Source organism: Paralichthys olivaceus, chromosome 21 (assembly GCF_024713975.1).
Source record: "Paralichthys olivaceus isolate ysfri-2021 chromosome 21, ASM2471397v2, whole genome shotgun sequence".
Lineage (NCBI taxonomy): Eukaryota > Metazoa > Chordata > Actinopteri > Pleuronectiformes > Paralichthyidae > Paralichthys > Paralichthys olivaceus.
The window spans coordinates 17,776,084-17,793,857 of NC_091113.1; the positions used below are offsets into that span (position 1 = coordinate 17,776,084).

Below are 17,774 nucleotides of genomic sequence, written 5' to 3' on the forward strand. Positions count from 1 at the left end.
AGCGTCTCCTCGATCCCAGACCCCGTCGTCATCCCACCTCCACAGCAGCAATGTGATCGACATCACAGATGATGCCCAGGCCACGGTGCACCGTGAGAGTTCAGAGGCAGTGTCGGCGTTGCTCGCCTCACAGAAGGCAGAGTCCACGGCCCTCTCACCTTACCTCCCCCTCAACCCCTCCCCAGTCTCCTCACCTCCTATTCCACCTTCTCCCTCACCATCAGAAGGAGGCCGAAGGACAGATGTTGAGCCTCCCATGCAGCAGCAACAGCAGCAAGGCATTATGGGAAATAGCTTGACAGTAGCCAGGACTTTAGGAAATAAGATAGATTTTGCTCCCTCTGAGGTTATCAGGTGAGAAAAATTCAATTCAATTCAAAGAACTTTGTTCATCACCAGCGGGTCAAGTTAAAAAGTGTCTTAGTCTTGATAATAGGTGAATATTACAACATCCTGCATTTTGTCCTGATGTGATGAGTAGCTGGCAGATGTGGGTATTAAATAGACCATAAGGTCTCTGTAACAGTTTCTTCCAATTGTCCCTTAATAAGACACAGTATGTTTAAAATCGGGTTATGCAGGTAATCAGAGATGACACTGAAGCCCCTTTAAGAAATGAACCACCACAACACCACAGAAATGTCAGTGTTCAGTGAGGGATGGTTCAACAGGCAGAGGCAGGATGTAACCATAGAGTTTCCTTTTTGCCTCTGTCCTGCATTAGAAATGTCATCAACTTACTCGCAGTGAATCCTCAAGAGGATCTCCTGCTATGCTCTCACATCATATCGGACATTATGTAGAGTTTTTACTAGGGGGCTAGCTGGAGAAACTCTGATGAAACCTCTCACTTGGACATTTGTAGATTCATTAATGATGATGATTAATTTGTGATTATGTTACAAAATATCTGAATACAACTACTACAACCATTTTAGTTTCCCTTACATAGAGCGTGAAGGTAATCTGTGTAATCCTGTCATTTTCACAAGTTAAATACTGGTTCTTCTTTTCTTATTTTCAGGCCTGTCACATCGATGGCTGAGAGTGTGGTGCTGGTGGAGAAAGAGAAAACTGTCCTTCCTCATCATCATCTTCATCCTCATCAACAACAGCAGCATCATCAGCAGCACACACAGCAACACTACACATCTATCCAACCTGGCATTAAGAGCCCGTCTTCATCTGAAGAGACTAGAAAACATCCACAGCAACAACCAAACCCCCACAAGATGAACACAATCCCCCCCTCTGAAATAGCCAAACCCAAAATGAGTCCTAGCCCAAACCACAGCACACCCCAGCTTGACTCTCTGAAACAGAAATCCCAGCACCCCAACAACTCTCAGAGCCACCCCTATCCCAACACTAACCCAACTGAACTCCTCAAAGCTAAGTCCCACCCAGGCCTGTTGGACATCTCCAGACCTAAACCCAACACCTCTCCAGAGGTCTCCAAACATAAAATACCAAGGTACTCTGATACATCACCTCCTCCGACAGGCCGTTTGTCCGCTAAAGTAGAAGCAGCAGAACCTCTACGGTCAGGTTTCAAGCCGGTGCCGGCACGGCCCGAGTCGTGTGGAGTCAGTATGAGCAGCAGCAGCTCCAAGAGTCCTCTGATCATCGATAAGAACGAAACCTTCACCGTTTACAGGGACCCAGCACTGGTCCGCTCCGACGCAGAGAACTCTGTTGCTGCAACAGTCTCTTCCAACCACGTGGCAGCCTATCTCCATCCCCACCTGCACACCCTGCACTCCCCGTCCCCCCACCCCCCCTGCCTCACTCCTGCATCCCACCCCCATGCTACCTCCCACCTCCTTGCTGCTTCTCACACCTCTGCCCTACCTCATCCGCACCTTTTACCACCTGGGGTGCTCTCAGCCATGCCTCCGCCCACAGCATCTCTTCTCGGGGGCCACCCACGGCTCGACTCCCCCAGCGGTTTGGGTCACCTCGGCCTACCTCATCCGGCAGCCGCACACCAGCAGCAGTTCCTACAGGTGTGACTTCAGATACCTACAGATAGTTTAAAACTGGGCTAGGAAGGATTGTGATGTAAATATTAGTTCTGGAGGTTGAGGTTGGAGAAGGGAGGAAAGTAATGTTGCTTCCCCTCCTGATTTATCCAAGCTTAACATTATTTACACCAACTCTTAAAAATGTTAACCAAAATAATGTTTTTGTTGTCAGGGTCAGGGCCCCCCTCCACCCCATCTACTGGCCCAGGCTCACGGAGGGGCAGCAGGGCTGGGCCTGTACCCCATCCTCTGGCAGTACCCCAATGGAACACCAACCTCCTATCCCCCAGGACTCAACCTGCCCCCCACAGCTAAGTGGGTCCACCCTGAAAATCCTGTCACCATGAATTCTGAGGCCTCTCTCAGGAGGGTAGGTGTATTCATATTATCCTAGAAGGAAAAAACCAACTTAGATGTTGCTTGTAATAGTCGATCATAAAATTGATTTATATAGTACCCTTTCAATTGTTAGTTTTTTTACATGAAAGCTGTATGGGATTTTGTTTCTGATGTATAATAATGTACTGATGTGCCAGCTTTAAGTTAACTTAAACAAAGTAAGTTGTAGTCAAAGTGTTTATTCCAAATGTGCTTTTGAAGACACTGGCTTCAAAGGACCCAAAATTCAACAGACAGGGAACAGCTAATTTGTTAAGTTATCACACAGCATGCATGTGCGCAGTCAAAATATGACAGCACAAACAAAAGCTGCCTTTCTGCTGTTATTACTGCTCAGCTTTCAGTGTTTGTAAAATCAGTGAAGATGACTTGCTTGTGTGATTGTCTGAATCCACAATTACCAACTTATTAGAACTGAGTGTCCATGGTTTACGACTTTGTCGTTTATTGACCAATTAGGTCTAAGTACATTATCTTAACTGTGTGTATTTGCACATTACATGTTTTTATCTACTATGACATTTATGACCACATTTTTTGACTGAACATCTCAGATTCAGGTTCATTATTTTAATGATGTCTTGTCTGTGTGTGTGTTGTCTGTGCAGAACACAGCCAGTCCGTGGCTGCACCAGGCTGCTGGTAGCACTGGTGATGGTCTGGGTATGCTGAGCCACATTCCTGTCCGGCCAGCAAGTGCTGACGCCAACCGCCACACCATCAAAATGCACACACACGCAAGCCCTCCACTTTCAAAGACCAGTATGGATCTTCATAAAGAGTGAGTAGTCCTGGATTGGCTTCAGCTGAGGATGTACGAGTTAATGGAGTTAATGGAAACTATTCAACATGTGCACAACCGTTATTTCTCACATTCATAACATTAGATCATGAACAGCCCAACTGGTATAAAAGCTAGTTGGTGAAGCTCTTCAGTGTGCGAGTGGAGTGAGTGGGAGCATGAGGCATCCCTTTTGTCTGCGGTTAATTTCAGCTCTTTAGAGTTGGACTGAAAGAAATGCCACAGGAGAATGTTTGCGTTGGACATTTGAACAGCCTGCCCTTTTCCATTGTAAAACGTTAGCCCTGAGAGGCAGACAACCAACGCCAGGTCAGTCAGATGAAGTGAAGTGGCACTAATCCAATATTACAGCAGTTCAGACAGACCGCTTTTCATTCAGCAGCTTGTGCTCTCCTTATGTAACCACCGTTTACATAATTTAGACGCCACTGAATACCCTTACACACAAACACACAGCATCACTGAGGAAACACATCACTTGTCTCTCTCATTAGCCTAATTATGTCATGCTCATTAAAACTGCTGAACAGGCAGCAATACCTCAATACTCTGCCTGTTACCCAAGTGTATTTAGACTGTCACACATCCACAGTAGTCATTTGTAGTCATTTTTGTTTATTTGGTTTAGATTGACTGTAGTGTGCTGCTTGAACTAATAGTTGTGTTTTAACTGTCGACATTTAAGAGATATAGTGAAATAAAGCTTTTTCAGGTTATTTTAATGTTAATAAAATAAAATACTTTTAGCATAACAAGAAAGGCAAGAAGGAAAGCATGAATAAACCACAGTGGTACAACTTATGAAAACCAAAAAATGAGCAGCCATTTCCTGTTTTAAATTGTTGAAATGTATGGGGAAACTAATAACTTGGTAAATGTTGACTTGTGTTTATGCAGAGATGTGGACAAGAAAGGCTATGTGGACCCAATCAGAACTTTGACGTTGGCCCAGCTGAAACAGGAGCAGACGGACAGGAGTCGCACCCCCACAGGGAAAGATGTCCATTTACACCGCATCTACCTAGACCCCCTTAGCAAGGCTCGCCTGGCAAATACACAGGTGCATTTCACTTTGACTTCATGAACTTAATTGTCAGTAGCAGTAATCATATTAGCACTAATACACATTGCATAGCATGTTCAGATGTGTGAAATGATGCTCCACGTAATGGAAATATGTGTCTTTTTAATAGAAGACGAAACAATTATTTATTTTTTGATTCAAACTATTCATGAAATTAAATGGATAATAATAACAGTATCTGCATGAATTAAATACATTTTTTAAATGCTACATGTGCCTATAGCATATGAACACAAAGTTTTCTAACTTCACTCTGCACCATAAACTATTTATAAAAAGCTCTGCACACAAAACAATAAAAAGTATATCGTTGACGAGAACTCACTAATGAGGAATAATTCTGAAGTAGCCCCAGAGCATTACCACAGGCTAAGAGAACAGACCATTACAAACAAGCAGAATTAGAATGGGTGCTGCACTAGTGCACCAAATGGTGTCTTTTGATCAGTAGTATATTTATTATATTGCCAAAGAATCACTCAGCACCATACTCTTGACTAAATGTTAATCTTGTCAGCTCAAAATGTAGTAGGAGTACTGCAGTATTTTTTGTTTGAAAGTTAAGAAATACACACCTTAACAGTGTTTGCATTTTCTCTCCCAGGATACAGTTCAGGCAGCAGACAGAGCCAGTAAGTACAAAGAGGAGAATCGGCAAATCCTGAAAGAGAGCATTGAAGTCGCTCCCTTCACTGCTAAGATTCAGCGCTCCAGTGACCCTGGGATGGACAGGGACAGAGAGAGAAGCAGAGATTCTGCCTTCCCTGTGCGAATACCACCTCTCACCTCCCCCAGCCCCAAGGCCAGCCACGCCCATCCCCACATCATCCAATCAGAAAAGAGCAACTACTTCACCACACTGTCCAACAGTGTGGTTAATGAGCCTCCAAGACTGTACTCCTCCAAAGAGCTCAGCTCTTATTATGAGAAACTACCGGTTGGAGCTCCAGGGGTTGTAGCCAGTATTGGGGCTGCTGTGCCCAGCCAGGGATCTCTGTCCCTGGGCAGCCACAGCTCCAAAATCTCCCTGTCCAAGCCCCCTCCTCTTATTAAGCACCAGCCAGAGGGAGGAGAAGGTTTAGCAGGGAAAATCACTGAGCAGCTCAGCCAGCAGGTAACACTAGTCCAACAGCAACATCAGCACCACGCCGGTATAGAGAGGATCGAACGCCGGAGCCCTGCCATTTCTCCTCCCTCGTCTTCTACGCCTTCCTCTTCAGCCCCTAATCACCATCATCATCACCACCATCACCAACAACAGCAGCAGCAGCAACACCAGCTCAGGGCAATGCCATCCCTCCACAGAGCACCTGTCTTCCATCCCCCCACACAACACGCGCTCGAACGAAAAGAGGCTGCGGAGCGAGAGAAGGAAAGGGAGAAAGAACGGGAGAGAGCTGGTTATGGTGGACGCCTGTCTCCACCAACCCTCACACCCATCCAGCCAGTTAGCTTAGTGGCAACTGGTAGCAAAACATCAGCAGAGCAGCAGAAACCTCCCACACTGCTGCCAGAACTCAGGGACGTCAAAGGTCATGGAAACGCTGCCGCCATCACCTCTGTAGCCTCTGCCATAAGTGGGGAGATTATGACTCCATCAACAGATGGGTGGAGAGTTGGAGAGATGATTCAGGAAAGAGGAGTGTACCCCGGAGAGAAAGGAATGTCAAGGGGCAAGCCCCAATCTGCAATGGCATCAGTCATTGTACGTCCATCATCATCCATTAAGTACGACAGTCCTGTTGGTGCTAACAAATCTGGTGCTATGATCCATCAGGATCTCCCCCATGGGAGGTTTTACCCTTCCAAGCTTCAGGGGGAATGTCCTAGGTTAGGGGAGAGTATTAGAGAACCTGTAGCTGGCAGGGTTATCCAATCCAACTCAAATATGGATGACATGTGTGTCCAGTATAAAAGGAACTCTGTGTGTGGTATGCAGGGAACTATGGGAGGCAGTACCACAAACTCTTTGTGCAGAACTGTTGTTTCAGCCTCATCAACTTTTGGCATTCAGAGTAAATTTGGTGTAGCCACCCATGAGCTAGGTTACTCAGTTTCAGCCCGGGGCGAGATTGCAGCCCATAAGACTAGCGTTGGTGGCTGGGTGGTGGGTCACTCAGGACCAGGAGAGTACCAGGAAGGCTTTATCTCACGTACCACATCTCCAGGGGGGTCATTGCCTCCCCCTAGTCCAGCAGGGACACCCCAACCAAGTCCAAGCCTCACCCCAAAACCTAGCTCCATTTCTGGCTCCGGTCAGCCTTTACCCTCTTCCTTTGTCCATCTCAAGAAGCACAAAGCTGCCCTAGCTGCCGCTCAGTCCAGGAACAACTTCTCCAGTGCTCCTACATCCATCACAACTGGAAACCCCTCCCTGTCTGTGGATTCAATTGACAAATCTCGCATTCACAGCTCCCCGCCTCCAACCTCCTCAAGCCAAGCCTCATCATTATCAGTTGACAGCAGTAGCAGCAGCTCAGCAAGTGGCAGCACTACACCAGGCAAGTCCAGTCCCCTGCCCAACAGCCAGTGCTCAGGATCAGCCTCAACAAGCAGCGGCCAGTCCAGTAACTACCACAAGCTGAAGAAAGCCTGGTTAACCCGCCACTCAGAGGAGGATAGGAATACAACTGCTACAACAACTTCCACCAGTGCTAAACCAGAGAAACTGCCCAGCACCATCACCACCACCACCACCACCCCCATCCCCACCAGCACAAGTAACACAAGTAACACCACAGCCATGTCAGAAATTATCAAACCCTGTACAGTAAATCTCAGCGCCTCCACCTCCAGTGAAGTGGAAATGAGCAAGGACATTGGAAGCAAAAGTGAGAGAGAGAGGCAGGCAGAGGAGAAGATGGTGGCTGCAGCAGCAGGAGGAGGAGCTGGAGAGGAAAGAAAAGCAGCTCCTTTATCAAGGCGAGGGAACAACAAACGGTCATACGAGTCCGGTTCAGAGAGTGGAGGAGATGATTCAGACGCCAGTGAGAGCAAAATGGAGGGCCGAGCCAAACGTCAGCCTAAACCAACCTACAAGAAGAAGCAGAATGACATGGCCAAGAGGAAAGGAGACAATGAAAAGGATGACGATGACGTGAAGCCCAATGGTATCTTCAGATCAGCCAGGGAGAAGACCAAACTCAAACTGGCCAGCAGCAGTAAGTCTTGTATAGATATTCACTCCAGCACTGACAGTCGTGTCTAAAGAATTATTCAGGCAGCAAGTTTAAAAACAGTAGTGGAAGTCAAAGGATAGGGCTGCTGATATTCTGTTTGGGACTATTTTCTGTGGCAGATTAATCCACGTGTAGTAACTAGGTAAGATGTAGGGCAGCAGGACATGCATGTATATGAGTCAAAAATAAACTGCAGTCCATGTGTTCATAGCGATGACGGTACATGTCATTCAGCGCAAAAGTGTTACTCACTGATGTGTTTGATAGTTTTTACACAACAATGGAGCTCTACGGCTCAGAGGAGTCAGATGTATCCAGCTGTGATAGACAGACAGTACTTTATAGGACACAGTCATTGTTGTTTTAAGAATAGTCATCAGGCTTTAACAACTGTGGCTGATGCAGGGGTTCATAATGTGGATATAGATAATACCTTTGAATTATGTATGTCCCCTAGGTGAATGAAAAACCTTTTGGCTTTTCAACCCCAGTTACTCTTTTATTTTCCAAGTGAAACAAAATCTTTTTTCTTCTCTACTTTGATGTATTTGTTGCCAATAACTCTTTGATTTTCTCATGATAAACAGTAGGTACAGTTAATGACTTAATAATGTGTCCCCTTTACAGATGGCATCCCCCGCTCTGTGCTGAAGGATTGGAGGAAGGTGAAGAAGCTGAAGCAGACAGGAGAGTCTTTCCTGCAGGATGACTCATGTTCAGAAATTGGACCCAATCTGCAGAAGTGTCGGGAGTGCAGGGTTTTTCGCAGCAAGAAGGGAGAAGAGCAGGCACATTCTCCTGTCTTCTGTCGCTTCTACTATTTCAGAAGGTAAGCTCTCCCCTGCTGTTTCCTTTTATTTATGTTATTTCCTTCACTTTAAGGTTTTCCTCTAGTTTCACGACTACAATTGCATCCATCCATCCTACAAACTATACATTCTAGATCAGTGGTCACCAACCTTTTTAAGCACAGGATCACTTTTTAATTGGAAACATAAGCCGAGATCTACCACCTGAATATCTTTTTAAAAAAACACTGCGGAGTCTCATTGTTACTATTTATTAAAATTATTATTAATATTTTTCAATTTCTATTAAAAACTCAATGTACTTAAATATACACAAATACAAGCAATTAGGCAATTTTACCTATCTATATATTCACATTAATATCAATTTATATTTACAGCATCTTTTCAGTTCAACAATATGTTCTGCAGAGGAGCTGCTATATGAATATGGCCATAAATATGACTATTTCCTACTATACAAGTAGTCCTTTATACTGAAATAAATACCAGTACTATACAGCATGAAGCAAACAAACTTATGTATTTCCAAAGCTTTCCGAACCCATTTCAAAGGCACTCCAGCCTTTCATTTTCTGAATCCATTAATTTGTTCTAGCGGGGCTTTGATTGTTATCGACAGACCGGGAGATGTACGTCTTCACGCTGTAGTGTCCTGGTATTTATTTTAGTACATAATCTGACTTGTATTGAAGGAAATGCAGTAGATATACTTACAGGCAGCCGTCACACAGCTGATCTGCGGCACAACCACAGCCAATGAGCATTTCAGGGATAGACAGTAAAGACCAGTCGATCATGATCGACGGGTTGGCACCACTGCACTAGATGTTTCATACTGGCTGTGAATGTTTGTTCCCTTCTTACCCCTCTAGAACATAAATCCCTTCAATGAATTGTCATACATCTACTACCTTCACTCTTGTTTATTGTCATGAGAGTCAGCATTTGGTTTAAAATGCTGCATGTCTAAACAGAATTCCACAAATGGAGAGAGATGGCAGGAGAGCGGAAGGAAAGACTTCCTTTTTTTCCCCTTTAGCGACAACACATAGATCATTAATCATGTGGCTTGTGCAGTATGCCCTGCCTCCGTCTGTCTCTCTCTCATACACACACTGAGAGCACACAGACATGCACTTGTGTTGGATAAGCAGCAGCTGCAGTCTGGGGTCTAACAAGGTAAATCTGCCAAAGAGGATTTTCTGCTCTATAATCTTTTCCCCACTGACTCACTACGAACTGCTGCTACTGCAATCTCTCCCTTGCTGTCTCCCTCCCCTTCTCTGCATCTCCACTTCTAATTCTTGCTGTCTCACCTAATCATCCCTCCTTCCTGTCTGACCCAAAATTCACCTGAGCTGGACACCAAATACAGTTGTGGTTTTAAAGAAAAACAAGAAAATCCCCATCTCAAGTACTGAGTACCTACTTTTAAGTGCTGAGACTCAGATCGTAGTGATTCGTTCTGTATATATGTATATGCATATCAACGCTTGTGCATATTAAAGCTTTTCTACCTTAGTGGCACTTTACAGTCTCTCCAAGTCCAGCTAATTAACCTGCAATCAAATAAGTTGTTATGTGGTGCACAGTGTGTAAAGGATTTCAGTTTTCTCCGTCATGCTGTATGGGTCTAAATAGTATGTTTATTACCTTAGTGTCCTCAGTGGTTATGAAGGTTGCTAACATGTTTCTGTAATGCCATCATCATTGCTGTACACAACTGTAAACTGTTCACCTATTTCCTCCCATCCAGGCTTTCCTTTAGTAAAAATGGAGTCATCCGGATGGATGGTTTCTCTACTCCAGACCAGTTCGATGATGAGGCCCTGGCCCTGTGGGCCCCTGGGGCCATGGAGGAGAACCACCTGGACCAATCCACAGCCAAGTACATCCTCAGCTTTATTGGAGACAAGTTCTGTCAGATAGTTGTGACTGAGAATACTGCAGCTGGTTGGGTCAAGAAGGATGGTAAGTTGTTTTAAAAATGGCTGACGTTTTGATTAGCTGACCCTTACTAAGTTTTGAAACTGATCTTATTTTCTCTTGTTTTTTCAGCCAAGCTGGCGTGGAAGCGAGCAGTGAGGGGGGTGAGGGAGATGTGTGATGCCTGTGAAGCGACACTCTTCAATATCCACTGGGTCTGTCAAAAATGTGGCTTTGTGGTCTGCCTAGACTGCTACAAGGCCAAGGAGAGAAGGAGCTCCAAAGGTCAGTATTGTTTTTGTTGACAGTTAGGAGCCAAGACAAGCTGGCTTTACAGAAACATCTTGTATGCACCATTGTTACAGAAAGCCAGTGAACTGACCAGCACCAGTTAAACCTAGACTTAGGCCCATGTTGAAGCCTCAGATGTCGTACAGTGTAAATAAAATGTCTTGTTTACTTGTGTAGATTCTATTGTTTTTAGATCTGGCAGCATAGGTAACAATGACTAATCACCTCAATATAAAATCTGAACATGAATGTGACCTTACAAATAATTCAAAGTTGGCATCCAAACCAATTGGGGACTACTGATCATAAGTTTTTTACCCACACATGTACGTGTGAATTTAGATAAACCCGACTTGGAAGAAACCTGGTCTCTTGTGTGCTTCTGTTCCAACCCAGGAGAGAAGCTCCTTCCTCATGTTTATTGTGCATGTGTGTATTTTAATGGCAACTGACGTGTGTCTCTCTTTCTATGAATAGATAAAGAATTATACGGATGGCTGAAGTGTGTGAAAGGCCAACCCCATGATCACAAACACCTGATGCCAACTCAGATCATACCCGGCACAGGTACACCTCATGCTGGTTACACCATATCTGCATCCCACTGTCTTCTCTTCATCTTTTAGCTGCTTTGTCCTACCATTTATTCAGCACTTCAATAGATAAGTGTGATGCTGATGTAGATTAAAGATAATAAGTGATATTTATCAAATAAAATATTGAATTACAAAAAAATCTTCATTCCATTGTCTGTTTTAGGTGTTGAGCTCAACCTAGTGGTAGGCATTATGTTACTGCAGTAGCACAATATTTTTCTCTGCTCTGCCGTCTGGTGCACGTGCCATTTACAGAAGGTTCACGTTTGTATTCTCTTTATCTTACAACTGTTTTATGTTTCAGTGCTGTCAGAGTTGGTGACTTCCATGCACTCAATGAGAGACAAACACGACATCAAATCCCACTGTGCCTGCACCAACAAACAGAACCTCCTCATCAAACTACCAGCCACCAATGGAGTCTCACAGGTACCACTGACCAATTCACTTGCCATACTAGGACACACTTCAGAATAACATCAATCTTATTTATTATATTATCAGTATATATATATATATATATATATATATATATGGAGAGTGAGAGTGAGAGAGAGAGATAGTGCTTTTAGAAACAGGACATGTTAAAGGTCTAGTGTGTAAGATTTAGGTGGAAGGCAACTATTGGCAGAAATTTAATGTAGAATTATTCTCATGATGTTTTCACTAGGTCGTTTCATCTAAATTGTATGAATTGTAGTTTTCTTTACCCTAGAAAATGCCCTTTATATTTAAATACTTTATATTTACATCGAGGGGGTCCTCTCTACACACTGTACCTTTTAAGGCCACATCAGACATTATTCTGAAGAAATTAGTTTTTTAAAGACAGTGGGACCCACAGACACTGAATAAATGGTTTATATTTATACAGCACTTTTCTAGTATTGATGACCACTCAAAGCGCTTATGCCAGACAGACTCATTTTTTGGCAAGTCTTGAATATAAAAAATTAATGTAAAGTAATAGCACTCTGTATATTTTGCCAAGGCCCTTAGATCTGGATTTCTATTTGGATCTGCTCCAAATTGCACACACACTCGTGAATATCAGTCCCCGAAACATTCATTAGTATTTTTTCATCAAGATCCATCCATTCTCTGAGAAATCAATGAAAATGTTTAAAAAAAAATACAAATAAAGAAATTGGATCCGCCCTCTTATCCAGATCCAAATTGAGTGGTTCTTTCCTGATCCATGCCGCATCCTTCCACCCAGTTTCATGAAAATCTGTTCAGTTGTTTTTCTGTAATCTTGTTTACAACAAAACAAAGGGGAATGGGTGAGAACCTAACCTCCTTTGGCAGAGGTAATAAATCCAAAAAAAACTAAATATAAAAATTTTACTTTAGCTTTGTATAAGGAAACATTGTATAATATATGATATCTGCTACCAAGTCGTAATAGTTTTTCCCACTGGATCCACCTCCATGCTACACAGTGGTTGTTGGAGCATCCAACAGCTACCTACAGATGTAATTGCAAAGGATCTGATGAATCTCCCTGACGTCAGTTGTGATATTGATTGATACTCGAGGGGACCTTTATTTATTCTGAAGCAGAGGGACAAATGTAAACTGCTCAAACGTTAAATCATTACTGTGCAAAGGAAGTTATGCATCCTTGATTTCCATTTTACTTAATATACTGTATATGTCAGATTGATAGAGGCATTGTTATACATGCAGTCAATGGGACAGATAGATTTAGCCATTATGATCTGAAGGAATAGCACTTAAATCTTTTCCCACTTAAAGAAACTTGAATTTGATGACTGTTTAAAGGGGCTTTTCACCCCTAAATTTTCTATTACATAGAAACCACGTTCAATTTGTGTAATATAATCAACTAGTCAATATTATTACCTCATGATTCTCCCTTCTCTCTGTCAGGTTCTGCAGAACGTCCTGAACCACAGTAACAAGCTGTCTCTGGTGAAGTCTGAGCCGGGCTCTCAGCAGAACTCTGATCCAGGAGGAACCAAGGCGGAGACTAATGGAGCTGGCAGTCCAGGCAGCGATACAGGAAGTGCTCCTGTCACCCCACCAGAGTCCCAGTCACCTCTGCACTTCCTGGCTGACCTGGCAGAACAGAAATCCAGGGAGGAAAAGAAAGGTGAGGGGAAGGTTAAGAATCAGTATGGTCTTAATTTGTAATTCAGTGGTTCTGTAATGATTTACTCCAAATGACCAAATTCCCTCATTAAGCCCTTTAGTATATTTCACCTCCAGAAAAGTTAATAGTGATCAACCAATCAATCAAATTTTATATGTATAGCCCATATTGGTGATCAGTAACATATTCCGCTATTTCCCCCTGTGTCCTTCTGTCCCTCTCTCTCTAACAGAAAACAAAGAGTCTGTGTTGCTGGGCAAATCAGTGAAGGAGGATAAGGAAGGGGAAAGCCTGGAGGTCCTGCAGCAGTGTAAAACCACCTCCCTGGTAACAAACAATACAGAGCAGGGCTCCACACTTAGAGATCTGCTCACCACCACAGCTGGGAAACTGAAGCTGGGCTCTACTGACGCAGGAATCGCCTTTGCACCAGTTTACTCCACTGCTTCACAGGTACACACACATACACACACTTTTTTTGAGGTATTAAAGTAAACTTTGTTTAGGTAATAGGTATACATTTTCCTACAATTCCTACAATGTCTGAAGAAAAATCACAGTTGTATCACCCAGTCCTCTAACATACAATTATAAAATTTAGTTCTGTTTTTCAAACTGAGAAATAAATTTGAAAAATGTAAATATTGTTATTACCTCTTCTTCAGACTGGAAAGAGTGGACGGACCATGCCCAATATCCTTGATGATATCATTGCTTCAGTTGTGGAGAATAAAATTCCTGCCAGCCGCCAGAACATCACCACCAAGCTGTCAATCAAGCAAGAGCCTGTCACTGCAGGTTGCGGCGGCATCAACAACGCCAACCCTCCTGTTGAGGATGCCAAACCAGAGAGGAAGAAGTTATTGCCTGTTACTGCAGCTGTGCCAGAGGATTCAAATAGTCAGTATCCAGACATTCCCCACTCCTGGTTTAACAACAGACGGTTACTTTGGCTCAAAGATCACCGCAACCAGAACAACTGGAAGCTGTTTAGAGACTGCTGGAAACAGGGACAGGTACACACCAGGCTTGCAGTACAGCACTTATTGATATAAGTAGATACATTACAGATAATAACAGTCATATGGTGTGTTTGTTCAGCCTGTGCTGGTGTCAGGGATCCATAAGCGACTGAATGCTGGTCTGTGGAAAGCTGACTCCTTCAACCAAGAGTTTGCAGACCATCAGGGAGACCTCCTTAACTGTAAAGACCAGGTGGTGTCCAACTCCGGGATCAAGGAGTTCTGGGATGGATTTGAGGACATCACCAGTGAGTTCATCTTACTCTTCTGCTTTCATTTATTAAACAGCTGCTTAAAACCAACCACTGAGACAGAACTGCCATAAATGAGAAATTATTGATTGATTCTGACAAAAATCTTCATTCCTTTTCAGAGCGGCCCAAGTCCAAGGATGGAGAACCTATGGTGTACAGACTGAAGGACTGGCCATCTGGAGAGGAGTTCATGGCCCTCATGCCCTCAAGGTAAACCTACATACTCAACATAGAGTTCAGATTTATCTAATAATCACAGTGACTGTACCTTGACTTTCAATCTCAAGCTTCACATTCAAAAATGAAAATGGCAGCCCAAATGTATTTCATGATCAAAAGTCTAAAGAAGAATCCAAACAACACAAGAGGGATGGCAGGACCATCTAAATGAGCCGTTTCTTGCAGATATGATGACTTGATGAAGAACCTGCCCCTGCCAGAGTACTCTGATCCAGAGGGCAACCTCAACCTGGCCTCCCACCTCCCATCTTTCTTCGTCAGGCCAGATCTGGGGCCGAGGCTCTGCTGTGCTTATGGTAAGAGGGAAATTAACAGCAGCAATGACTTCTTTTTACTGGGCAGTTTTCATCCATTCACCTAAATACTTTGTACATGAATGTTCTTCTAATACTTTAAAATGAGTGAGGACATATAAGAAAATAGATACAGAATATATTGATATACCGGTAGCTTAAATAATCTGAATAGGTTCCATTTAAAATCCCTATCCTCCCCTTTTCTCATCAGTGAGTTTATCTGTCCTCCACTAGGTGTAGCTGCGTCTCAGGACCAGGACTTTGGGACTGCCAACCTCCACGTGGAAGTCTCAGATGTTGTGTCAGTTCTGGTCTATGTAGGAGTAGCTAAAGGCAACGGAGTCCTGTCCAAAACTGGTAAGACTGAAGTCAGAAACTCTTTTAAGACTAAATGGAATGACAAATGTGATATCTCATGAGCCACAGTGGTGAGCACAATGGTCAACAGAACATAAATGAGAACTTAAAGGTTCAGTGTGTAAGATTTAGGTGTTGATTTTTGGCAGACATTGAATATAAATTAATTGTAGTGATGTTTTCACTGGTGTGTTTCATCTAAAGTGGGGTCCTCTCTGTGGAGGCTGCCATGTTTTCGTCCAAAGTGGACAAACTAAAACCTTTTGCGTTTTCATGACAACTGAAGTTCACCACAGGTTCTCTTTCATGTTTGTAAGGGGGGGGGTGAGATAAGGAGTAATCAGCTGCAACATGAAACTTCACCTCTAGATGTCACTAAATTGTACACACTGAACATTTAATAATTGAAACACAAAACCCATTTAGTAGAGACTAGACTGCCTCACTCAGGATAACAGCAGTTTCAATGTCTCTTTTATTGTCTACACTATTTTATTCCAAGTTTTTCTATTAATAGTTTGCTAAAATGTCAACAATGTGAAGCAATTTACTCAATAATAATACTAAACATAGATTTTAGGTGAAGGTTTGCTTTCTGCATATTATTATAACCTGTTCGTGTGTGTGTAGGAGTGTTGAAGCGTTTGGAGGAGGAGGATCTAGATGAGGGTGTTCGAAGAAGGCTCAAAGACTCCAGTGAGACACCGGGGGCGCTGTGGCACATCTACCTCAACAGGGACATGGACAAAGTCCGGGAGTTCCTGTACAAGGTCAGTACTCTGACAAGCATATAAGTGCTCCAGCTTTAAATGAAAATGTCGTGAAATTCAGTACTAGTACTGACCTATACCATCCCTCCCAAAACACCACTTTAGCTCTGTAAGGAGCAGGGATTGGAGGTGTCCCTGGACCAGGACCCGATCAGAGAGCACGGCTGGTATCTGAGCAGGAAGCAGCGTCAGCAGCTGCAGGATGAGCATGGAGTTCAGGGCTGGACCGTAGTTCAATTCCTGGGAGACTCTGTCCTTATACCAGCTGGGGCTATGCACCAGGTATGCAGTATATTGACACATACTCACAGATCACTGTTAAGATAATGAAGAAGTACTTTATCTTACTAAAATGTGACATACACTGGCTGTCTGTATTTTTGTTTGATATGCTGTTAATGTTTGACTGCTAGAGACTGCTCTTCATTTGAGACCCTAAGAAAAGTGCACTCTAATCTCCTGTCTTCAACATATGTAACTGAAATCAGTCTGGTCATATTCTATAGCTCCAATGCTGTCAAATAAAGTCCATGTACAGAGCCAATCCAACAGGGACCATCTCTTATTAATAAGTATGCTATGTATGAAAGCCAAACAAATAATAATAATAACAAGTTTATTTATATAGCACTTATCTTAAAGAGGTTACAAAGTGCTTCACATAAAAGTCCATGGCAAAATGAAGAACTGTGCACAAATGCACTATTTACTCATGCTTTAGAAAAAGTTGTTAAAAACAACAGCATCCACCTGTTTTAGGAAATAATTAAGACTTGAAGTTACATAATATAACATTTTAAACTCTTTTTTATTAGGCTTTTCCATTGTGCAAAACACAGAGAAATTGAAATAAGGGTATATGTAATCTGTTAACAACATTAAAGCGATCACGCTAGCGTGAACTGCCCCAAAGGTGGCAGTAAGAGGGTTAGGCTTGTTTTACATAGTGATGTAAGACATTCGGAAATTGAAAACCAGAGAAAGACAGACAGGGATGAAACGGACCAGAGAGACGTGTCCCAGAGAGACTGGGGTATAGTGGCATCTAGGACATTTTGTCAGGACAGATGGATACATTTTGGCCAGTTCATTGAAATAATGAAGTCAGTGACATACTTTCAGATTATGTCTCACATAGAAAGATGAGGAATGGATTAATGAGATAGCGGAGTTTCACACTTCGTCATAGATTGCCTGACCTATATCCACTTCCCGGGCAGTCTGTTTGGAGAGTAGAGTGTGATGAAGGATTGAATTCCATGATTGACCATAAGGGTTCTTCTGTAATGTATGCTTTTAATGCTTCCCAGACAGTACCATTAAGCATTCTTGGTGTGATATTTATTTCAGGGAAAACCTAAATTAGTTAATTAAGAAAGATTTTGAACTTTTGGAATGAAAATAAAGTGAGATCTATAGTAGACGCCAACTACGCTGTGACATCATGTCATCTGGGAAACACATCCACTTGAACTGGACAGGTCTAAGAAGTCAGTGCTATGGTATTGGCTGTTGCGGACATCAGGCAGTAGACAATTGTCTATCAGGTTATAGACAATCCTTGAATAGCTATGATGAACCGGAGAAAAGAAGGAATGTTGTTCAG

The 17,774-nt window shown here is 43.0% G+C and overlaps 1 protein-coding gene across 2 annotated transcripts in view; it reads left to right on the forward strand.

Annotated features, from left to right (window-relative positions):
* Positions 1-17,774, forward strand: part of jmjd1cb (jumonji domain containing 1Cb) — a 109,555-nt gene that overhangs the window by 87,153 nt on the left and 4,628 nt on the right. For both annotated transcript variants that reach the window (XM_020083306.2, XM_020083307.2), the window contains 20 exons: positions 3-354; positions 1,025-2,006; positions 2,197-2,394; positions 3,032-3,204; positions 4,123-4,285; positions 4,914-7,470; positions 8,116-8,317; positions 10,057-10,271; positions 10,359-10,511; positions 10,995-11,084; positions 11,418-11,542; positions 13,007-13,229; positions 13,462-13,682; positions 13,895-14,245; positions 14,331-14,499; positions 14,625-14,715; positions 14,911-15,041; positions 15,276-15,398; positions 16,029-16,168; positions 16,274-16,450. In XM_020083306.2, the coding sequence (XP_019938865.2) occupies positions 3-354; positions 1,025-2,006; positions 2,197-2,394; positions 3,032-3,204; positions 4,123-4,285; positions 4,914-7,470; positions 8,116-8,317; positions 10,057-10,271; positions 10,359-10,511; positions 10,995-11,084; positions 11,418-11,542; positions 13,007-13,229; positions 13,462-13,682; positions 13,895-14,245; positions 14,331-14,499; positions 14,625-14,715; positions 14,911-15,041; positions 15,276-15,398; positions 16,029-16,168; positions 16,274-16,450 (6,836 nt within the window). The remainder of the gene's footprint in view (positions 1-2; positions 355-1,024; positions 2,007-2,196; positions 2,395-3,031; positions 3,205-4,122; positions 4,286-4,913; positions 7,471-8,115; positions 8,318-10,056; positions 10,272-10,358; positions 10,512-10,994; positions 11,085-11,417; positions 11,543-13,006; positions 13,230-13,461; positions 13,683-13,894; positions 14,246-14,330; positions 14,500-14,624; positions 14,716-14,910; positions 15,042-15,275; positions 15,399-16,028; positions 16,169-16,273; positions 16,451-17,774) is intronic.